This window comes from Octopus bimaculoides, chromosome 7 (genome assembly GCF_001194135.2).
Source record: "Octopus bimaculoides isolate UCB-OBI-ISO-001 chromosome 7, ASM119413v2, whole genome shotgun sequence".
NCBI classification, from domain to species: domain Eukaryota; kingdom Metazoa; phylum Mollusca; class Cephalopoda; order Octopoda; family Octopodidae; genus Octopus; species Octopus bimaculoides.
In genome coordinates, this window is record NC_068987.1 from 72,572,100 (window position 1) to 72,598,301 (window position 26,202).

The 26,202-nt window shown below is 36.7% G+C and overlaps 1 protein-coding gene and 1 non-coding gene across 2 annotated transcripts in view; both read right to left on the reverse strand.

Moving 5' to 3' along the window:
* LOC106876491 (uncharacterized) overlaps nt 1–25,707 on the reverse strand; it is a 76,033-nt gene extending 50,326 nt beyond the window's left edge. The window contains exon 1 of the mRNA XM_014925054.2: nt 23,384–25,707. Within this exon, the coding sequence (XP_014780540.1) occupies nt 23,384–25,397 (2,014 nt within the window). The 5' untranslated portion in view covers nt 25,398–25,707. The remainder of the gene's footprint in view (nt 1–23,383) is intronic.
* Nucleotides 19,434–19,538, reverse strand: LOC128248419 (U6 spliceosomal RNA). Its single transcript, XR_008264661.1, has one exon. It is a non-coding gene; the product is annotated as a U6 spliceosomal RNA (small nuclear RNA).
* Nucleotides 25,708–26,202: the final 495 nt, after the last annotated feature.

Genomic DNA, 26,202 nt, shown 5'->3' on the forward strand with positions numbered 1-26,202 from the left:
ACCCTTCTTTCTTTAACTCATCCATAAAACTCTAGTTAAACATGAGCCAACAAGGGAGCTTTCGTGTGGTTACTTGATCTGTTAGAAATAGTAACTAAATTCTCAATAATAACACCTTGCCATCTTAAAAAAATAAGTCATTAGATAATGAAATCCTAAACACCCTATGTCTGGAAAAAAAAGTAGGGATTGGATTGTCTTTTGATCACAAGGTCTTGTTTGAGCAGAAGTGACCTGGAATTAAACAACAACAACAGTTCTAGTCAAACACAAACCCATATACTGAACATCTGGGATGCTGGTTGTATAATTTGGTCATATCTAGACATGTTATTAGTCCTACATGTTGTAGGTTTATTCAGGTAGGATTGGCTGAAAATACTCAACAATAACTCCAACAAAACTAATTATGACACTGAAAGATCATTTCAATGCTCATATAGACTAACTATATGAATGTGCCAAACCATAATTGGCATAATTATATGAAGTGTACCAGGACATACAATATTTTTTGCTTAATATCAACTAGAACATGATTTATAACAAGCTGATCATCCTAAGATAATATAAACACCTTTAAAATATAACAATATAAATACCAAATATATAAGTTTTCACCTATTAAGCCCATCTTCAAAAATGAAAGAATTTAATATCTATATCCACACTATGTTTTAACTGATGCAATCTTTGACTGTCATTAGGTATCCTGTTCCTAGAATATGAAACATAATGATGGTCAGATGTAGTCTGAAAATTTATAACTTAGATGTTATTAGAACAGAGCAATATTAAATTAGTCTAATGAGAGTACGTTTAACCTAAAATCACCAAAACAGAAATAGTATCGGTCAAGCATAAGTGGTTTTAGTTTCAGAAGTACGTCTTTAACTCATACCAAGTACTTGAACTCAACAGCTCAGGTCACCAGCTTGCTGGATGAAGTGTTTGTAACCTCTAACTCGTCTTTCACTGGGTCCATGGCCAAAATCCTTAACCCTTACAAACCCAGGCCACTTTGCAGCAAAAAAGGACACCATAAAGGTGTAGCTCATTGCTAGAAGCAGAAGATGCATTTATAATTAATAAATGTGTGACTAACTTTAAGTACTGAGTTCAAAACCTGTTGTAGTTATTATGACTTTAGCTAAAGTATGTTGGATTGGAACATACAAATGAGATGAGGACTCAGCAAGCTGCATCACAGGTTATTCATCTATGAGAGCAGTTACACCAAATAACAACTAGAGGATAACCATTTAGTCCTCTTTGTTACAGAAGGACAACCTTTTCCATTGCCAGTAGCATGTTAAAATGCACTCAGTTGACTCTGTAAAGTGGCTGGTGATAGGAAGGATATCCAACTAAAGAAAACATGCCAAATATGGAATGTATGCGCAAGACATGGATTCAGTAAGACACATCACATACTACTTATCTAGGAGGACAGAAACAGTGAATAAGAACTGGTAGTGGGTAGAGAAAAGGCTTTAGTCCTCACTAGAGTGGCTATGCTTCCAGTGAAGACAGCCTTTCTAGAGCTGGTGGAATGACAAATTGTACCTAGTCCACAATTTGTGGAATCACAAATTGCATCCAATGCATACCAAAGATAGCCAGTTTTCTGTTTGTATGCAAAATAATGCAAACTGTAAAGATTTATTCAACTCTTGCCAGCATGGAAAACACACATGAAATGATGATAGTGATGGTGATGGTGGCAATGATGATGATGATGATGATGATGATGGTTGATTTATCTGATTAGGAAAGGTCAGCTAATTGATTCTATTTGTCATATTTTCATTAAAAAAACAAAATAATGGTTACTGATAACTCTATTGACACACATTTTGATGCTTGGTGTAAACTCTTGAGTTATACTATTCCCACACAAAAAAGTCATTACAATGAAAACACTAGGTATATTCAAAGTGTGTGACACAATTGACATGCAAACATAAACACACTTGAACAAATAATCCAAATACACAGACAGACACACACATTACAAACTACACTCCAGGAAGGAAGTCTTATACAATGATATATCTAAATGATGTCAAGTGATAACTGAGAGTCGCCAATGAGGTATCCATTCTTCTCTCATGTCTTTCTTATATCTAAACAACCTTCCTCACACATAAACATACTAAAGAGAAGCCTCTATGCTAGCAATAACAGTCAAATCCATCCAAATCATATCCTACTATCTTAAGGAAATAAATTTTCTTTTCATTTTTAATAAAAAAAGATGGCAATTCCCATGACCCTTTATAGCTGAGGTCCCCAGCATTTTTTTTTTTGCACTACAGACTCATTTTATACCAGACAATTTTTTCATAAACCAAGGGATCCCATGCATAACAAAACAAATAAAGTGCATATATAATGTAATTATTACATATATAATACATGTATATTACACATATAACACATATAATGTTAGAACATCCTACAGACTAGTATTATAGTCAACAGAATAGAAATAAAATTTTAATGGCCCTCGACCTCTTATTACAGGACCTCTAATACTGATAGAAGGGAAGATGGAGACATCCTAAAGCTGGAGACCTGGCCCAAGTACTTGCAACACAGTGGCACCAAATAAAGGCACCAAAGATGCCAGATGATGGTGTTAAATTTGGGCAACAGATTAACTCTACAACTTAAGTAAGACATGACGGGATCAACACAGAATACAAAGAGCCAGAACAAATACTACCAAACATCTGGTTTGACAGTTCTTATAGATCCACCAACCCACCACACTGGATTGGTACATTTTTATCAACCCCAAAAGTACAAAAGCCAATGCTGACCCCAGTGGGATTTGAACTCAGAGCATAGAGATTCAGAACAAATACCTCGAGACATTCTGTCTACCAAATCCACCAACAAGGCTTTGGTCAGCCCAAGGCTATAGTAGAAGACATTTGCCCAAGGTGCTATGCAGTGGGACTGAGCCCAGAACGATGTGATTGGAAAGTAAGTGTCTTACTACACAGCCATGCCAGTATAGAAATTAAAAAAAAGTGTTCCACTTTGTGCTTTATATTATTATTCAAAGAAACCCTTCAAGGAAACAGTTCAAAGAACAAATCTATACACATAACCAAGTATCGCCCACCAAAAGATTAGGTCATTTATTTGACCCTGGCTAACAGGTTAATGTTGGATAATGACTGAGAGAATATGATAGCAAATACAAGCAACCAGAATGGGGTTCCTCAAAAGGATTTTTGGAGTAATGTTACTCAATAGTGCATAGCTCGGAGATCAAGGAGTTTCTCAAGGTTAAGCTGCTACTTTTCTGCATTGAGAGGTCACAACTTCGGTACTATGAACATGTGATTAGAATGCCACAGGAAAGTATCACAAGATGGATTCTTCAAGCTGAGCCAACTGGCAAGAGACATAAGGGTAGACTAAAAATGAGATGGTTGGATAATATCCATAATTTCAGTTGGTTGCACTTGGGAATCCAGCTCGAAAAAGTATTGACAGTCGCTTCGGAAAGGGCCTTATGGAAGGAATGCCTGAGGACTCTAACCTCCATGACCCTCCCAACAATAGTGAGCAGAGAAGAAAGGCAGAAGGATGTAGTGTAAATACAGCTTGGTCATAACTTAGACATCAGTATATACAACTTGATGTAAACACGCATTCATATTTACAAAACAACGTAGAAACATGCTGGGTCAGTCGTTATCTAAAATATATTTACAACCAATATAAAATACTGCGCTTTGCACCAGCAATGGAATGCACATTAACTCATGTCATCTACACCAAGAGACAACAAGCAAATGAGAGAGCCTGTATGTGATTGTTTGAACTGATAGAAATGATGCCCAGACCATCCCTCAAACCAGACTCTGTTGTCTTAAAAAGGTCACACAGAATAATATAGTCCTAGGTTAACTGCATATTATCCTCATTGTTATGTTATCATTTCAATATCTTACTTTTGCCATGCTCACATGGGTTTGAGAAATTCAATGAGACAGATTTTCTATGGCCAGATGGCCTTCTTGTCATCCGCCATCACCTGTTCTGAAGGATGATAATATTTCCACATGCCCAGACATGTTTTCATGGAAGATTGGAAACAATGACAGAGGCACTCATTTACATCTACTGCACACTGTCAAGACAAAGAAACCTCAACATCCTCACACACAAAAATACACACACACACACGCACACACACACACACATTTGCCAGCTTCTTCAGTTTCTGTCTACCAAATTCACTCACAAGGCTTTGGCTAACCTGGCATTATAGTAGAAGACACTTACTCAAGGTGCCATGCTGCAGGACTGAACCGGAACACATATAATTGGGAAGAGAACTTATTAACCAACTAGCCGTGCTTGCACATAGGAAAAAAAAAAGGAATAGTCAAAGCCGGAATGTCTTTGATCACAGGTTTGCTTAACTAAGGCAGGGACTAAACAACAATAATAACAACCAGAAAACAAGTATTCTCAATGAAATATTATTTACAAATAATGATATACAAGTTTATTTAAATACTCAAACCTACCACCACTATGTATGAAATAAACACACATGCACACACATACATTCACTGAGCCAATGAGAGAATCTCTACATGGTTAAGAAATAGCCAAATCTCCTTCATATTACACTCTACCATTAAAGAAAAAAGGAAGTACACATTGGATAAGGCAGTCATTGATATGCTAAAGTAAAGACCTCCTTCGGTCATGAATAACCATAGGATTGCACCTAGAAAATACCTTTCCAAAGCACAAGTCGAGGCAAGGTTGTTTATGGAAGACCAGTAGTTGCCCATGCATACCAGCCTCTCCTTTCCACACAACCAATGTTATTCAAGGGAAAGGCAAAAGCTGATACAGCTTGGCACCAGTGATATCACAACTCATTTCTACAGCTGAGGGAACTGGAACAACATAAAACAAAGTGTCTTGCTCAAGAACACAACACACTGCCTGGTCTGGGAATCGAACTCACTACCTCACAATTGTGAGTCCGATGCTCTAACCACTGAGCCATGGACCTTCACTATTGATCTACTATGTTTGAATAAAAGACAGGATAGTTATGGCTGGAACACCTTTGTACATAAACCATTTGGATCAGGGCTGAGTTGGCGTCTTAATAATAAGTCCCAAAACACATACACACAAAGTAATAGTCAAATTTCAACATTAATGTATCAGCACTAACACTTACTGAACATGGATATTGATAGCTGTCAACACAGTACCTAATTAGATATTGATAGCTTTCACACAACACCTAATTAATCTAGAAGCAAAAACAAAAAAAGAGAGAGAGAGAGAGAAACCTGATTCAGCAAGAAAGCATCTGCATGGTTGAACAACCTGCAGGACATAGCAGACAAACCTTCCTAATAACTCACTCACTGCTAAAAACAGAAGTGAGGTGGAGAAGACGTGTTAGACAATACAGTCAGTCCTGGTAGTCTAAGAAATCTTCCATCAGATTCTGGATGTCATCCAAGTACACTATGTCTCAAGAGAAAGAACTACAAAGACAGAGTGCCTTTGATTATATTGATCTGCTTGATCAAAATGAGACCTAGGGTTAAACAGCAACAACAACTCATAATAATATACCATATTTGATGGTATATAAGACACTTATTTTCTCCCCAAAAATGTCTAAAAGGAAAACCATCCTGGGTCCTATATGTGATTTTGGGTCTCCCATAAGCTTTAATGTACTAAAATCTTTTTTTTCTTACATATATTGCTGCTGAAACTGAGATGTGTCTAATACATTTATGTGGGGTTTTTTATGGGTTTTTTATGCTATTAAGTATAGTAGATAATACAGAGATAAACACTAGACATGCTTGAGCCAACATGGGTCTCTACAGACTTCTTAAGTTCCTAGAAACAGCATCCAAATCTCATTAAAATCACACCCCACTATCTTAGGAAAGGACACATTAGATAATGCAGTGCTGAATTCCCTGCACATAGGAAAATAATAGGCAGTCATGGTTGGAATGCCTTTCATAATAGTACTGTTCAGCCAGAGCTGACCTGGGGTTAAACAATAATAGATATACACTTATTAGAACTTATAATACTCAGGTAAACAAGAAGACATACAAACACAACGAAGAAAGTAAAAATATAAATCTCTTATTCTAGGATCATACATAATACAAACAAAAATATCTGTTGTACACATAAGTGTCTGGAAGTTCATCATATGCGCGCGCGCACGCGTGTGTAAATGTCCCCCACCACCACTTGAGGTCCAGTGTTGGTTTGTTTACATCCCCATAACCCTAGGAATTCAGCAAAAGAAACTGTCAAAATAAGTACCAGACTTAAGAAAATAAATACTGAAGGTGATTTCTTCAGCTAAATCCTTCAAGGTGATGCTCCAGCAGGGCTGAAACAAGTAAATTGTCAAAGATAAAAATATTGAAAAAAAAAAAAAAAGGATGCTAACTATGTTCAGAAAGATAATGACAGAAATATGAAAATACATAATTAACTTGCAACTACTGGATAAAACATTTAACCAGTTAAACTATTACAAAAAAAAATTAAAAAGAAATTTTTTTTAAATTCCAGCTAAACTGACAAATCGCACACAAAAAAGATGGTCCTAGAATGTTCCTTACATCCATTTCAATGAAAGAATTGAAAGAATATATCTAACTAAACCTGCAGAATTTCTTTGTTTTGCCCAGCTAGCCTTGAGAAGAAGAAAGAACACTTCATTGGCATGGCTTCTTCAGTGATATATTTTCTCAAAAACTCTTGTCAAGCAAGAAATAGCACCAGAATGCTTGTTTTGTAATCTTCATAATACAGAGAAATATTTGCACTGAGATATAATTGATACTTGAGACCAGATGAATTCTTAGAAAGTGTTTGTGTGTGTGTGTGTGTATGTGTGTGTGAGTGTGAGTGAATGAGTGACTCACACACACACACACACACACACACACACACACACACACACACACAGAGAGGAAGAGATATCATTCTTAGCAGAATTATCTAGACTGTACCATCTATAATTATGTTGCTTTATTTTCAAAGCAGAAATTTATCTTGAAGTACATTGCTATGTGTGTATTGTTCCTACGTTTTAGCTTTCCATAGTAAAGATAATCAAATGAATTTAAAAACAAACATTTATTTATTTATTTATCTTGTTATTTTTTCTTTTTATTTCTTAATCAGAACATTTACATAACTTCAGTCACTGGTTGGGAGGTAACAAGAGGAGAAACTTTGATGCATTAGATACAAGTCTATCAGAAGGGTTTACACAATTTCCCTCTATCAAGTTTCACAAACAAGGCTCGGGCTGTCTTGAAGCTATGATAGAAGACACTTGCCCATGTAGTGGGATTGAACTGAAAACCACAGTTCAGTTTTTGCTTACATAACTATACCAGTCCACCATTGTTTTAATGCCCACTTTTTCATCCTTGCATGGGTCAGATGGAGTTTAGTGAAGCAAATTTTCTATGACTGGATGTCATGAAAGAGAAGCTTCAGAAAGATTTACTGCAGGAGTGTGCATAAGGTACAAAAGAGTAAACTCAATGCAGTTAAACAGATTTAAAGTTATTAACACCCTAGCAATACCTACAGAGACATACAGCTTACATAAGCAACTGGGAACTGAACAACAATAAGAGACAAGACACCAAAACAAGAAAGATGCTGACCATAGAGAAAATGCACCATTCAAGATCAAGAATTAACAAGCTGTATCTATCAAGAGCTTTTGAAAGATAAGGTCCAGTTCAACTCTAATTAACCTTCAGGATTACAACTACTGGGCAGAAAACATATTCAACAAAAATAAATTACTCGTTCCTGCAAATCGTAAACTATAAGATCTGCTCCATCACAAAAGAAGTTGTGTAATTCTTGAAAGAGTTTGCAGTCCTTGAAACTCCACCACCACTCTATAGTAATAAGCTAGAAAGTCATGGCTTTGAAGTCAGCACATTGACCTCAATGCCACTAAAGTCTCTAACATAGCAAATAGACAAGGAATGTATTAAACAATTAATGAAAGCAGTCAATCAATATATTCATTTACTACATCAATCTTAGTGAAGAGTTGTTGTTTAAACCCAAGACAGTCCTGAAGATTGAGGTCAGACTCTATGATTGAAGACATTCCAGCCTTGACAATCCAGTCTTTTTATACAGACACAGTGTATCTACAATTACATTATTCAATGTCTCTTTTTCAAAACAGATGTAATTAGAAGATTTGATTGTTATTTCTAGCAGGGTGAGTGATGATACAGAGTCCCACATTGGTGCGTAATCCCTTCGTGGTTCAGTAATTATAGGGTGGAGTTCTATGACATTATGACTCAATAGCGAAGGCACATAGTTTAGTGGTTAGGATGTTTGACTCATGATTGTAAGATTGTGGTTTCAATTCCTAGACTAGGCAATACATTGTGTTTTTGAGCAAAATACTTCATTTCTCATTGCTCCAGTGCACACAGCTGGTAAAAATGAGTAATCCTGTGACAGACCGGTGTCACATCCGGGGAGTAATATATATACCAGAGAAACTGGGAAACAAGCCCCTATGCTTCTTACAGAGTAATGTGGACTAATCCATGAATCAATGAAGCAGAGGATTTGAGTTCAAAGCCTACAAGTACTGAGTTGTGTTTATAATCTTCATGTTTGTCTCAGGGAAGCTGACTACAAAAAAAAAAATCCACAGCCATCACTCACTTATGGAAGACCAGCAGTCACCCATGCATACCAGCCTCCTCTCTCCATACCACTGATGTTATCCAAAGGAAAGGCAAAAGCTGATACAGCTTGGCACCAGTTATGTCACAACTCATTTCTACAGCTGGGTGAACTGGAGCAACATGAAATAAAGTGTCTTGCTCAAGAACACAACACAACAGCCCAGTCCAGGAATGAAACTAACTCCCTCATTATTGTGAGCCTAATGCTCTAACCACTGAGCCATGTGCCTTCAAGAGTACAAAACTGAAATAACAAATGTGGTTGATATAAACAACTAAAACTCTCAAAGGTAGTACCCCAGCATGGCCATAAGTTCAGTGACTGAAACCAGTAAACAAATAACTATGTAATTATAGTTAAAAGAAAAATATTTGAAATATTTACACAAACATTCATATTTTGAAAATTAGAAATGACAGAAGATAAAAAGAACAAAAACCAAAAATAAATAAATAAAGTACAAATGAAACAACAAATACTTTGTTCTAAGACAATGACAACAAACTACAATAATCACATAAGTTAATTAGATCTCTTTGAATAATCTCTCACATCACTATCATCACCACCATTTAAATATCTATGCTTTTCCATGCTTGCATGGGTCAGCCAGAATTCATTCAGGCAAATTTCTATTGTCCAGATGCCCTTATTGTCACCAACCCTCACGCAAGGTAATTTTTTCCCCATGGTCACCAGTACTTTCACAGAAGACTGGTATCAGGTATGGTATAGGCCATGTCTGTGCCTATACCATACCTGACATATAGATAGACATCATGTATCTCTCTCTCTTTCGTGTGTGTGTGTGTGTGTGTGTGTTTTACATATATGTCTATGTGTGTAAGAGACAGAAAACTAACAAAGCAATCTATCATATATTTTTCAGGCCTAGTGTATCCCAGGCTACACTATTTTATTGTTTTCAGGCTGACCATTTTCTTTAAGATGGCAGTGATGTTTGAAGGTAATTTGACTATTATTTCTAACAGGTGAAATGACAGCATGGAGGCTCCTTCAGTAAGGTATATAAAATTATGTTATGTGGGACCAAACTTGAAATCATGTGTTCAGAAGTTTGCTTCCCTGACAAATGAATAGGTAAGATGTGGTAGGGTAAACTGTAGAACAAGAGGAAACTGGTGATAGTGTATGCCAGCAATAACTAGTTTATAGGAGGGAGTTCAGTAAGTTCAATTGCTGTGAAAGGTGAAGGATCTAATGTTATAGGCTCTTGACCTTATCTGAGAGAGAGAAGGGGATTGAAGGAATAATTGTAAAGCAAGGTAGAAGGGCTGTGAAAGAGGGATGTAAGGGGAGTTAGCAGTAAGCAAAGGAGGAGGGAACCAAGAGAATGTAGAAGGAGCCAATATCTCAGGGTAAACAGATGAAAGAGAAGAATGGAAAAATGAGTGGGAGACACAAAAATATGAACAAAATATTGGACTAGAAATTTCAAGTTTGTTGATTTTAATTGAATAACAATCTATTTTTATGTTGTAATTAAACAACAGCATTGATGGCTACAGGTTTCCAATGGATGCATCACTTGTTCACTGCACTTATGACAGTAACTGTGGCAGGTAAGTATCAGTAACTCAGTGCAGAACAAATATTGCAAAGGACTTCATTCAAAGAGCATCATTTGCTTTACTTTTTTTGCTGATGTTTACATCCTCTCTGAAAGATAAACACGCTTGCACACACATGTTTTTAAATTCTTTTTAGTTGAATGGAAGGGGCAGTGCCTATGACCCTTTACAGGGCCTATGAGACTGGTGGGAGGGAGAGAGGAAAATATCCTAAAACTGAGGACCCAGTGTGAATGCTTCTAACAGAATGGATCCTATTAAAAGTACTCAAAAGTTTCAGGTGATTGTGGTGTGAAACCAGGTGACGGATTAAAAGTTTTTAGGTTTTTTTACTCGAATCAAGCCTCATATGTCTACAATAAACCTCACGGCTGCATTAGTCACTTTGGTGTGTGTACATGTATATGAGAGAGAGAGGAAGAGAGTAAAAGATCCACTTTTGTGTAGTTTCATGTATTGAATTTTGCTATTTACAAAGTATTAGTTAACCTCAAGTTATAGTAGAAGACTCTTTTCCAAGGTACCATAGTGTGATTGGACCAAACACCATGTGGTTTTGAAGCTAACTTCTTAATGATACAGCCATGTCTATATCCATGGTAGTCGGCTAGTTATTTGATCCACAAAAAAAATGAAAGGCAAGTCAACTCTGGGAGGATTTCAATATAAATGTTGTGTGGCAGTGTTCCACACGTGCGTGCATGCGTGTGTGCGTGTGGTACTGTTTTGTTAAGCATACCTGTTGAGGCAAGTGAAATTGAAATCGATGACAGCACCGCATGACTGGCATCTGTGCTAATGGCGCGCTCAGAGTACCATCCAAGCATGATCATTGCCAGGTCCGCTGACTGGCCCCTATGCCGGTGGCAAGTAAAAAGCACCATTCAAGCGTGATCATTACCAGCGTTGCCTTACTGGCACTTGTGCCAGTGGTACGTGAAAATCGACATTCAAGTGAGGGTGTTGCCAGTGCCGCTGGACTGGCTCCCATGCAGGTGACATGTAAAAACACCATTTAAGTGTGGCCGTTGCCAGTACCGCCTGACTGGCCCTCGTGCTGGTGGCACGTAAAAGCACCCACTACACTCTCAGAGTGGTTGGCGTTAGGAAGGGCATCCAGCTGTAGAAACTCTGCCAGATCACATTAGAGACTGGTTCAGCCATCTGGCTCACCAGTCCTCAGTCAAACCGTCCAACCCATGCCAGCATGGAAAGTGGACGTTAAATGATGATGATGATGATGAATCTCTAATTGACAAGCTGCCATTTAAGAGTGCATACCTAGTCAAGATTCATTTTGGTTGTTCTTGTCGTTTATTTCCAAAACAGCCTTGATCTAACGAATGTTTGCTTAAAGCTATTTCAGCTCTGATCATCCTGTCTTTTATTGTATATCAAGGATTACATTGTCCAATATGCTCTTTCCTTATTCAAGATGGTCAGGTGTAATTCGAGAAAGGTTTGGCTGCTATTTCTAGATGGGTAAGTAACTACATAGAAGTATCTTATTGATTTGTTCATTGCTCATTTATGTCTGTTTTTCGATACTGGCATGGGTTAGACATACTTATTTGAGGCAATATTTTACAGTCTGGAGGCTTTGATCTTACCTGTTTTTCAGGTAAGGGATTTTTATTATTTCACTAAGGTTTGAAAGCACAGAGCTACAGGATGCATTGTTTACAGGGGATGTAAACATGCCATAATTCTTTCCTCAAATGGTCACATGGAAAGCAAAAATTCACACACACACACACACACACACATATATGCACATAACATGGTTAGGAAGCAAACTTCTGACCACATGGTTTTGAGTTTGGTTCCACAGTGCAGCACCTTGAGCAAGTGTTTTCTACTATAGTTTGGGCCAACCAAAACCATGTTAGTGGATTTGGTAGGCAGAAACTGAAAGAAACCTGTCAAGCTGTCCTGTGTGAGTGTGTATCATACACATGCAAATGTCAGTGTGTGTATTTGTGTTTCTTTGTTTTGATAGTGTGTAATAGTTGTAAATAAGTGTCACTGTCATACAAGAGGTATCATTCTTTTATAATCTGCCATGAAAACATGTCTGGCCATGGAGAAATATTACCTTGCTTGGAAACAGGTGTACATTAGCAGCAGGAAGAGCATCCAACTGCAGAGATTCTGTTACAGTGAATACCGTTCAATCCATGCAAACATAGTAAAGTGGATGTTAAAATGATAATGGTGATATACATAAGATAGGCTTCCATACAGTTTCTTTCTACCTATTTCAGTCACAAGGCATTGGTGGACCCAAGACACCTGCTAAAGTGTCAGACTGAGCTCAAAACCATGTTTATGAAGTGAACTCTTAACCATACAGTTATACCAACACCCGTTCATATATTGGTTTTAAATTCTAGCACAAAGCCAGCAATTTTGAGGGAAGAGTTAAGTTGATAACAATGACCCCCAGTGTTCATTCAACTGGTACTTATTTTGTCAACCCCAAAAGGATGAAAGTCGACTGTGGCAAAATTTGAACTCAGAACATAAAGACGGATAAAATGCCACTTAGCATTTGGCCCAGTGAGCTAATGTTTTGGCCAGCTCACTGCCTTCACGCATTCATATATCAATTATAGTCATACTCCTTTATGTTGTCTATAAAGAAGTGGATGAGACAGAAAAATTTTAAAGTATTGTCAGAGACATAACAAATGGTCAAACTCCAATTTGTGGTTAGGAATTGATTTAGTATATCATATCTTCTGATATGTTGAGTATAAACACAAACACATAATCTGATTACATCCTACTGTGACATCTACTTGCATTCTCTTGCATAAGAAAATGAATTATTTAATTTTTGAACAGTTCTGTTTTCATGCTCCAGTAAACTTATATATGTCCTTATAGATTCATTCATCACTATTTCAACAAGTATAGTGAAGGATATGGTTTTCTATTGAGGTTAGGACAAACAAGTTCAGAATTACTTACTGATAGAATGAAAATAATATTGGTTTCAAATTTTGGCACAATTTGGGGGTGGGGTAAGTCGATTACATCTACTGGTACTTATTTTATTGACCCCCAAAAGACGAATGACAAAGTTGATCTCAGTGGAATTTGAACTCAGAAGATAAAGATGGATGAAATGCTGCTAACTATTGAATATTAACTGATGGCAACAGCTATTTTCCATCTCTTTGATACCACACAATTGGCTAGGAATTGATTTAGTATTTAGTACATCACATCTTCTGATATGTTGTGTATAAACACATACAAATAACATTCCACTGAGACATCAACTTACATTCTCTTGTCTAGAAAACTAATGAATTATTTAATTTTTGGACAGTTCTATTTTCATACACTAATAATCTTGTATATTAAATTAAAATGCTGAAAGTTACAACAAATAGGGTTCACATAATCTGTGGTGATTTTTCATGGCAACCCAACATAATGAAATTCCATTACAAAGACTAAAATTCCTTTTTAGAGCTAGAAAATACTAATCAATTTCTGTTCTCTCTACAAACCTTAAGACCCACAACAGAGTATTGCTCCCACATCTGGGCATGATACTTCTGCTACAAATATAGAGATCCTAAACTACATCTAAAAGAAGGCCATCTGATTGATTGGCAGAAACTCATTCATCAATATGCTACAAGATAGGTGAAGGACTTGCAGCCTTCCAAAAGAAGTACATCATTTGAGAGAAAATCATTATTCCAGAGCATATTTTTGTTAATTTTAATTATATTCTAAAGTCAATCTTTTCAACGAAATTATAAATTTTAGAAACACCTATTTATATTTCTTTATGCACCTTGTAATTAATTACTGAAGGTAATTACAATTGTTTGAAATGTAGGAATCTGAAGAAATTCTTGGAAACAAAATGTTACAGAGGGCTTAGTCTGAAACTCAAACCTTTTCTACATTCTGTTACAGATTTTATAACTGGTTATATTTTTTAAATAAGGTTTGGCAGAATGAAGCATGATTTAAAATTAGGCCTTATTAGATGACGGTAAACTTCACTATGGGCTTCAAACATAAAAAGGTACCTCATCTCTGTACAATAAACTCTGGCCCACAGATGAACTGCCTCATCTCTCTCTGTTTAATTTCCAATACTCCCATGAATATAAAATAAAGTACTTATTCTAGCATACAATAGATAGCATTTTATCAATTTCAGTTTAATGAAATATGAAAGTCATACAATTGAACTAATCTGTTGCTTAAATAAAGATATTTATTTATACAGAGACATAGGTGATAAATAACATCCTAGACAGACCTATAAAACAGCATGAGACACACATGAATAGCAGTATTAAAATCTTTCATTCGCCAAATACCAACTACAGAATGAAGGCTGTAGTAGCTTTGATAGCAGTAACTCTGCGTGATTTCACAGCAACTGGCTGACACGAGTAAAAGAGAATGCCAATGAACCCAGAAAGAATGACAGGTTAAGCCAATTTCATAATATGATTTGAATGGTGCATGCATAAACTACACACATGCATGAACTATCAAATAAAGTGCTGATAATCCAGTCTGAGATCAATGATTTAATCACAAGCTACTTTTGAAATAATAACAAAACAAATCTCATAGTCTTGTTGTAAAATTCCTTCTAACCATCTAAGACAACCATTTAGACTAGATGCTTGTAAAAGGATGAATTTAATAATAAAATACACTTGCAAGCTAGTTATATTATAGTCTGTAATCAGAACCAAACATCATAAGATGAATAGCAACTACGGTTTTGAAATAGCTTCCTGTTGTCATTTCTAGGTCTAAAAGAACACAACAATACTGTATTGTCTTTAATTTAGGCACCGAATCCTGTATTTAATCTGGCAGAAGAACAATTTAAAATCAGTGTAAAAAACCAAAAATCTAGTAGTGTAGCAAGCACTAAGTCACATAACATGTTTTCAATAAAACATTCAGTGAGATTTCTTTATTATTAATAATGAACAATTCCTCCTTGGAGACTCACTGATAAAAGATAAATACAGAAACACCAATGGATGAAGATGCAGGAGTGTCATCAATTCAGGCTCTACATCTCACAGAAATGTAAAGTCTATGGGAGAGTCATGGCAAAATAATGATGATGATGATGATGATGGAAGGCGGGGGTAGACAACAGAAGCCTCTAATTCTCCATCCTGCTTAAATGTCTGATTAAATAAAAACTACAGTTGAATGATTCCTCAAGTTATAACATCTTTAATCAATTCTGAATTGTAGTTAGAGCAGAAACATCTGCTCCAAGAACACAAAAATATCCTAGCCAGAATAAAAAATAAATAAATAAACATAATATTCATATTGTTTGGTGACTCAACAATAGCTGAACAGGATTTTTGTGAATGGGGAGTATATATGCAATAAGAGTAGCAGAGCTTCCCTTGTCTCTTTCTTTCCTTCTTTTTTTTTTTTTTTCTGAGTCCAAAAGAAGACGGTGGGTGGTGCCCATGATCTTTTAATGACCTAATAGACTGGGAGATTGGATTACTTGAGAGAAGTGAATGCAATTAACAGCTAATTTGAACTACTGCATACTAGTAGATGGAAGCAGGAAATATCACTGGAATTAGATTTTATTTTGTGGGTATTAAATCTGAATGGTTTTTGGATTGCAACATTACACAGAATTCTCCAAGAATAAACTTGAAGTGGTTTTCTGTTGCTGTCACCAAATCCATTACAGGATTTACACACAACCTATCAAGCTAAACTAAACATTCATAATTATAGGGTGCTCCTACTCTTTACAGCAGTGAGCTGTACCCATTTAAGAGACAACTTTATTGCTACTGGATGTAATGAGCCTCTTCTTCTGCTGACTTGCATCAGATAGTGACAAATGTGCCACATATCCTGTTAGTGTGCCATTTTCACATCAGTATGGCTTTCAAAGCTAATAATTTCTGGAGTCACTTCAACTCACAAGAATACTCTGGTTGTTGGAGTTTGCACGATCTACCTTTAATGTACAAGTAGCATTAAGAAGATACTCTCTGGTTTGAAGAAGACAAGAAGACACTAAGAGTTGATTACATTGACCCAAGTACTTGATTGTTAGTTTATTTAAAATAGCAAACCTGTTAGAGTTAAATGTCACTGATGATACAATTTTACCTATCAAACATAGCCTTGCCATCACCTGTGCTGGCTTGCTTCAGTAGATTCCGTTGAACCTTGTAGTGTGTGACCGACTGAAGTACTTGGTGCTGCATTGATATTTTTTTCCTTTCTACCCACCTTTTTTTGTTTTTGTTTTTCTTTTGTAAAATATATTCCTTTTCATATTCTGAATAAAATGTACTCTAAACCAATAAATATACTAATAATACCTTTAGGCAATAAAAGTGACTTCTATGTATTCATTAAACCTAAGTGTCCAATATACTAACAACTTTAGCCAACAAAGAGATTATGTGGTTACTAAAGTCACTAGTTCAACATACTAACACATTTAGCCAATAAAGAGGTTTCTCTGTGGTCACTCAACTTGTTACAGACAGTGACCAAATGTTCCTCAAATCACACCTCACCATCTTAAAAAAAGCCAAAAAACAAAGGTTGGCATCAGGAAGAACATTTGACCATAAAATACTACTTCAATAAGTCTCATCCAACCCATGCCAACATGGAAATGTAGACATGAAATCAATAATGATGATATATGTTGATGCATGATGTGCATTTATAATTACAAGCAACAAAATCTTGGGAAAAAAATATCTCTGATGTACACTATACAATGACTTTTTCTTAGTATCATGATATAAGGGAAAAACAGGTGTTCAGTCAGAGTCCTTTGTTTTTTTTTTTATTAGTGTATTAAATACATTGAAAAGATACAACACATCCTAAATGATAGTAAAAGCAATTTGAAAGTGACCATTGCATTTTACTGGTGTAGGCTGTAAAAATGCACCACATTGTGGAAATCACCTGATCACTTGTCTTGTTTCATAAAAAACAGTCTATATTCAATACAAATAAATGTTATACATAAATTGTTCATCTTTTTAAGGTTGGTGCTTGTAATGAAAATTTAGACAAGGAATTCATGAGATATAAATTGTAGATACATAGTAGGTTATCATGATATGTAGGATGTTTAACTATAGTAGTTTCTAAGTAATGTTTGTCCTGGCTATGACATTAAACTGCATCTCATAATGGGGCCCTAGTTGAGGCCAAGATTTTGAAGAGTGTGGAACCACTTCTTAGCAACTATTGTTCCTAAGTCTACTCTGACCTGGAGTAGTATCACCTGTCAGGGTTCCAACTATGAGTTAATTAGCATATTATGGAAGAAGCTCCAAGCATGAACCCTCACTGCCTTGTGGGTGCCTTGGGAAAGGAAACGGTTAAGGGAATCAATCTTGACAGCATGTCAAGGAGTGAAGTCTTTCAGATGGTCTGGTGCCCTCTTTGACACCCTTCTGGTGGGCAACTCCAGAGTAGAAGGAGCTCTCCAGTCCTGTAAGACAATTTACTAAAGAAAAGGCTATTCCAATTTAAAACCTATAGCTTACTGGTTACTGCAGCTGCCTTAGACCACTGAACCACACTGGTTAGACCTCTAAGTCTAAAGAATGAGATCAGATTGCATGGACTGAATCTTCTTTTAAAACTATTAGGTGCAAGCAGAAAAAAACAGCCTTGCAACATCAAAGATAGGTTTACATAGTCACTTGAGGGCATGCCACTCTTCCTCGTGATCTTCAGACATGAAGCAAAACTGCCATCATACATACATATGTACCTACGTATATATGTATGTATAAGATTCAATTGAATCAGGTACTTAAATTGAGGCACCTTGTTAGATTGGAATAATATACATACACAATATTATGTAAATATCAAACTTGGTACAGAAGTACCAACTGAATGATATTCATGCAGTTTATGTAGACAATTAGACTCAGCTGAATAAAGAGATCTGCTCTTGAGTTATTCAGACATACACATGATATTAAATATACAGTCCATAATATTTACAAAGGGCAGATTCCAAGACAGGTGAATAAAATATGAATGAGTAACAGTAGAGGTACAGGTGTCAATCCATGTAATGTTTTCATTAATCAATTAAACAGTTTCTTTATAATGATGTAATGTTTTCATTAATTAATTAAAGGAGTTGTTAGAAACAGCCATAATGGATTGATACCTGTACCTCTACTGTTATTCATTCATATATATATATATATATATATATATATATATATATATATATATATATATATATTTCTATATATCTTACAAGTTATCATGAAATATATTACAAATATCTGAAATGTCTATTACAGATATACACTAAAGTACTCTGATACAACTCTACTTCTTACTCATATTAAGATCAGCAAGAACATTTATGTAGTTATTTGACCAGCTAGAAGCAACAGTAAAATTCCTTCAAATGATATCCTACTGCTTCAAGAAAAATAAGAAGGACACATTGAATTGCGTAGGTCAAGCTACATTATTCCTGAAAACAAAATGGGATTGTCACATTGAAAGTCTTTGATCAAGTTACTAAAGCTAGTTGCAAGATTACCAAGTAGATAAGGTATTGAATATTGGTTATGGCTACTACAGTAACAATACAGTGCGGGTTATCAGTAAATTAATGTATGCATACAGCTTTCGCTCGTTTCAGTCATTAGACTGTGGTCATACTGGGGCACTGTCTTGAAGAATTTTGAGTCAAATGAATCAACCCCAGTACATATTTTTGTTAAACCCAATACTTATTCTATCAGTCTGTTTTGCTAAACTGCTAAGTTACGGAGATGTAAACACACCAACACCGATTGTCAAGTATTGACAAACACAGATACACACATACATGTATATATACATGATGGTCTTCTTTCAGTTTCCATCTTCCAAATCTATTCACAAGGCTTTGGTCGCCCGAGGCTATAGCAGAGGACTCTTGCCCAAAGTGTCATGCAGAGGGACTGAACCCAGAACCGTGTAGTTGAGAAGCAAGCTTCTAACCATGCAGCCACACCTACATCTAAAAATATGGAACGCTTCATGAATTTGCACGTCATTCTGGCACAGAGGTCATGCTAATCTTCTCTGTATTGTTCCAGTTTTAGTATATGTACTGCCGAAGCATAAAATTAATGTCATTGTGAAATTAGAGTAAATGGTCCTTTTAGGCAGTGTGGAGTGAAGACTGAATCAGCTATTAACTGGTACTTGATTATATCAAAATGAAAGATAAAATTGATCTCAGTGTGATTTGCACTCAGAATATAGACAGTCAGTATTTATTTCAGCTCTTTACATTCTGAGTTAAAATCAAGTTGAGGTCGACTTTACCTTTCATTGTTCTACAGGTTGATGAAAGAAAGTACAAGTGAAGAACTATGTTCAATAAAATTGAATGTTTCTTTCCCATTCCTTCAGTGTCCGCTCTTGTGCCTGTGTTAGAAATTATTATTACTTAATAGACTGTCATATGTGCAATGAACAGTAAAATACAAAATAATGACTTTATTCTTTTATTTGTTTTTTAGTCATATGACTGTGGCCATGCAGGAGAATTGACTTGCATATTTATTCTTAACACATTCCAGCAGATTCATCATCATCATCATCACTGTTGAATGTCTGCTTTTCATGCTGGCATGCATTGGATGATTTGACAGGAGCTGGCCAGCCAGAGAGCTGTCTAGGCTTCAATTGTCTGTTTTGACTTGGTTTCTATGGCTGGATGCCTTCCCTAATGCCAACCACTGGCACGGATGGTTTTTATGTGTTACTGACATAGTTACATTTTATGTGGCACCACCATGAATGCATTTTATATGGCACTAGTACCTGCAAGGCAAAGATCTCTCAGCTGGGAGAGGGAGTGAGGACATGGCCATATAAGAACATACCTGTCCAATGTGATATGCTAATCACTGCTGTGTTCATCACAGGAAAACAGTTTCTCCTTTATGATGAATATGCACAGGTTCATAACACACTTTATTCATTAGTATATGAGATTTTGGAACAACTGGTGTTTCAATACCTTTGTGCTTCGTCAGCCAGAAGCACCCCCAGACCAATGAATTGAACAAGAGCCTATGGCCTTGTTTATAATTTCAGTGCGCAGACTATTTGCTAATCCATGTCGGCATTGTTATATGTATGGTGAATAGCATTGATCTCTTTTTCCTAAACAGTTAATGTTAAGTAACCTTCAGTTACTTATTAAAATACAAATATGTATCTTGATGTAAACTCATTTGTCTAATGGTACATGATAAATAGTAAGACAATAATTATGACAGTACCAGTATGAATCATCATCATCATCATCATCATTTAACATCCACTTTCCATGCTAGCATGGGTTGGACGGTTTGAAGGCTCCAATCTGATCTGGCAAGGTTTCTACAGCTGGATGCCCTTCCTAACGCCAACCACTCCAAGAATATGGTGCTTTTTACATGCCACCGGCATGGGACCAATCATCTATTTCTTTCCCTTGCCTTTCCTCATTTTGTCCCCTTCAAACACCAGAACCTACATTAATCCTTTGATACCAACCCACGAGAAATCATCCCTCTATACTATTATACAAAGTCATATTTTAATTAAAACCTTCAACCATGCTTTTATGTAAGGTGCTTTTGTTATGTTATGATACAAACACCATTTTGATAATGAAAGTTCTTAATAATTTCCAAAATTAATTGAAAGGGTATGTGCCCCACCCTTCTTTGAATTACAATATAAAGAAGAGAAAAATGTTGCAAATATATATATAAAACAAGCATAGTGGTATCTAGATTCATCTTTATAATGCAACCCGAGGAAGGTTTGTATGTTGATTATAATTTCTAATACACCAGAAAATCGTGACACATAGAGCTCAATGGGTATAGTGTGTAGTCTAAGAGAACAACCCTGGTTTCCTAACTTCTGTTCCCTTAAAGCTACACTAAAATGAGCTTAGGGAGTAAAACCTGAAGAATCGGGAGATAGGATCGTTAAGGCAGTTGGTACTATTTCCAGCCAGTAACAATGGTGGTGCCAAACTGCATTAGCACTTGTGCTTAGACTATAACAGCGTTGTTGTTGTTTACTGCCATGTTGGCTCTGATCGAGCAAACCCACGATCAAACTCGTTCTAGTCATGACTATCAAATTTTATTTTCTGGAATAGTGTACTTCGGGCTGCCTTATCTGACGGGCACTTTATTAAAACAGTAGGATAAGGGATTTTGTGCTGCTATTTCTTCTTGGCGCTGCTATACCAGGGTTGGGAGAAAATGTGGGATGAGTAGAAGCCTAATGGATACTATAACATAAATCTCTTCATAATTTGTAGCGTGATACAGACAGATGCCAGATAAGTAACAGTACACTGCCAAGAAAAAACAACAAAAAAACGGCAGAGTAAGACAAAAAAATCTATAAGCTATGCAACGAAAATATCTATAAGCTATGGCATAAAAATAAATAAATATGGGTAGCACAAAAATAATTTATATATATATATATATATATATTTCCGCTTCAAAAATGCTAATAAAATAAAATAATTAACATTATCCTAAGGTATTTTTAGCAACTTTTATAGCAGGAGTTATTTCTCTTGACTTCCGCCACCTCATCACCCAATGATGAGATGCAATGTTATGTTTGATGAGACAGATGTTTTCTTTTATGGAGTCTAGTTTTTACACGCAAAATCGAGCGATGAAACGTTAAAAATTATAGAGAAATAATTAGATCAATTATCAGAATAATATTACTCAAAGTAGCAGGTGTGTGTGTGTGGGGGGGCATATAAAGTGTACGTAAAAGAATAACAGTATTAGAACGTTAACATCATCATCATCATCAGTTTTAGATTCATCTTGCTATGAGTCAATGGGTTGGACATGTTTGCACTACAACATCCGTTCCGCATGCAATGAACCCACTCCAGCTATCCGTTAAATAACACACACAGAAGAGAGAGAAAAAGGGAGAGATAGAGAAAGAGACGAAGTAAGTGCTCAGCATAAGTGGACTTTGATTAGTCTTTTTACGTAGCAACAGAACTGGTTGCTCTAAAAACCCTTTCGTTGTCAGGTATGCGGGGCCAGTACAATATGCATGACAGTAAGCCAAACAAGACAATCTCTATATAGTTGCTCGACTTGCAAGAAATACCAGTCAAATATCCCTCAAATTTCACCGTCACCTTGCAAAGGGAGAGCACATTGCATAATGTAGTCCTACATACACAATCCCACGAGGTGATGATGATCATGGCTGAAACATCCATCTACTGATTTAGGGTTGATCTGGTGTTAAACATTAACAGGACTGAAGCGGCCGAAAGTGAATTGGTCGTGGTTTAGTACTGATGTTGCATGTTTACAAAGTCAATGGTAGAATTATATAAAAATATGTCAAGTAAACTCGTAAAATTAATAACTTCTTACATTCAACAAGCCTAGCATTTTAGAAGTCGATAGCAAAAGGGGGGGGGCGGTCGCAATGCCAACCATTTAATCAATTGCTCGGATCACAGAGACTTATAGTGACTCAATTTTGTGAATATTTCGCAACCGCGTCTCTATAAGCATCCACAAGGCATAATATCGGTTATTTGTGAGTGAATGAAACTTAATAAATCCAATACGTTGGTTAACATGTGTAAGCCGTTCAAACAACACAACTGTTGTTTCACACCAGAACATATTAACATGTTTTACGGAAAGAGAAAGAGATAGAGGGGCGGAGTAACGATGAAAAACAATGACTGTTGTTGTTTACGTGAACAATGTCAAAATCACTACCGCCCTCCAACAGAAACCAAACACCTTTATATTCCGCTTGCTTTCTTCACGCTTTTCTAACCGATACATAAACGCACGAACAGATGCTAAGATGCACGATAAAAAAGGGTTTCCAATAAATATATTAAAGCTTCCAGTAACAAATTTAAAGTAAATAGATAAAAATCAACTTACCATATTTTACATTGTTCCACATAGACATGAGTTTTGATTTGACTTTTTCAAGGTTTTCCCCTTCAGATTGGCCATTACTAGGCGAGGGGTCTATTGAAGTACTTGCAAATTCACTAACTGACATAGAACGTCGGGCAGGTACACTACTGGCACGGTGGCTGCTCCCACTACTTGTAGGTATCTTACTACGACTCGGTCGGTCAGCTGTATAGTAGACATGTTCTTTGGAAGAAGGGCGGTTGGGTTTTTCTTCCACACAGAACACCTCTTCACTGGAACCTTTCATTTTTTTGTCATGGCTTTTGACTTTTCCTCTATTGTGACTGCTGGATTTACTTGAATAACTTCCATAATCGCTCGTGTTACCGGCGCTACCATAGCCACTATCTTTACTAAAACTACTGTAGTTACCTTTGTAATCAGTATACGCGGTGTTACTACCAAGAGTGTGGCTGTAGTTTGTGTGTTTTCTATTGCTACTAGTGTCAGTATTTCTAAGAATAGGACTAGTGTTGTAACCACTTCGAATATCAGCAGCGATATCGTGGCCGACTCTGTGCTTACTTGAAATCCTATATGTAGGTTGAGAATCCCTTAATTGAACAAGTTTTTGGTTCGTTTTATAAAAGTTTTGAATAAAACTATTATCAATGTTACTTAAGTTATGTTTATCGCTTGAGGAAGATCTGTGTTTCGTCTCCCCAGACGGTTTAGGAAGCCCGTCTCCGGCAACATTACTGAATGATGTGGTCCCACGAGTATAGGAAGTTAAATCATTCGGAGGTTTTTGATCCGACGGTAAATAAGATCTGTGTTTATCAGCTTCCACAATATTTTTGTAGTTGGTGATTTTGCTACTTGTAACGGTAGCATTAACCGTAGTGTTAGCTGTAGTTGTTGTTGATGATGATGATGTGACATTACAAGATTGCTTATTGGAACGGGCTCGGGCTGCAGCTGATGACCTGGTTGGAGGGAGCACGATATCATCTTTCCTTCTGGTATCCAGATATGGTGATGCTGGCGTAGCACGGGCCGGGCTGCCTGGTCCACTAGATGATGGAGATGGACATGAAATTGAACGTTCGGTGACAAAAGGGGCTGGACTGGGGAAGACCGGTGCAGACTTAACATTGCCACTACCTCCATCCACTTTTTTCCTTGTACTTCGAACATGAGAATCAATGACTATGGGAGATGGAGGCAGAATTTTCTTGTGACTTCCTTTAGCAATATCGCTTGCGCTGCCAGGAGGACTGCTCGAGACAGCTGTATTATGACGAGAAGGGGATGATGAAGACGATCGACTACTTTGTCCACTGTTCGATCGGTGACGATGAGGGCGGTGTTGGTGGGGTGAGGATGGAACTGATGGAAGAATGCGTTTAGTCGAAGAAGGGGTATGCCTCGGGGAAACCTCCACAGATGACGTCGGAGAATCAAACGACAGTGGATTTCGAACCAGTTCGGGTATTTCATCCGTGTCGGTCACTCCAGTGCCATGATAGGCTTTACCTTGTTGGCAATGATGAGACGACATTCGACTAATATATTTTTTACTCTGTGCAGGGCAGCTGGAAACATAGTCAAGAGTAGACGCATCCGTCGCTTCCTTGGGAACAGGTGACGAAGAGTGGTGATGCTGATGATGTTGGGAACGATGACGGGGGATGTGATTATGTAGTGAGACATCTTGCTCAGGCGCTGGTGTTTGCATCTGTTTCTTTTTCTTCTTCTGCAGCTGTTGCGGTAGTTCTCGATGCTGATCTGTATTGTAAACGCCGCAATCAGCACCTTCTTTAATAGCCTTCTGCCTCGTTGATGTAGGTGAAGGTAAAGGCGAAGACGACAAATGTCTTAGGGGCGAACAGGGTCCAGACGTCCCGAGTCCAGTATTACCAGCAGTGTAGATAGTTGCAGTAGTGTTACGAACTACAACCGTAGTGCCAGTGGCGGCTGTTAGTGTTCTTGCTGCGGTTCGGGAAGAGGATAAAGCAGCATTGTTATCTGTCATTGTCCCAGCAATGATTCAACCATGGCGCCGCAGTACGTAAGACTTCTTCTTTGTAATTCAACTACAATGCTTATGCTTCCTCTGCTTCTTCTTCCTCTGTTGTAGTCTTAATAAGAAGCAGAACGTGGATACTTCCTTTGTAAAATAAACATTAGTTGCAATTTATCAGAGCGGTTGTAAAGAAGAAACCACTCTATGACATACACACATACGAGAAAGGGCAACTAGCACCGCTCGTAGTGTTAAAGCACGAACACTATTTCTGATTTGACACACACGCACGCACTCACTCACACTATCAATCACAAAGAGAAAGCAGACGGTGGTTTTTCTAATAAAGTGGATTGGAAAGGCGAAACGAAACAGATATAAATATGCATTTACATGATTAACTATACATATATATTTATGTATATAAATTTATTTGTATAAAGAACAGTCGATACATTGTCGGATACTTTATTCTTCCTATTTTCCATTCCAGTTTTGTTTATTAAAGTAGATTCCAAAATTACGAAACGGAACTATTTGTTTCCTCTACATAAATACGCACATACACAATCACAAATAGTTATCACTTAATTGTATTTATATATTTATGCCGAGTTAAAAGTCTTTTAGACTACACCTATGTTTTTTTCAAGTATGCACAACAATATGAAGGTGTAGCTATATTTCCATTTTTTTTTAAATCTTCGTGAGAAATATTTGTTTTTTATTTACATTTTCCTTTTGCTGTTCTAGGTTCTATAACATAAATACAAAATATACAAACGAAAAGAAATATAAATACGAGAACAGCTAC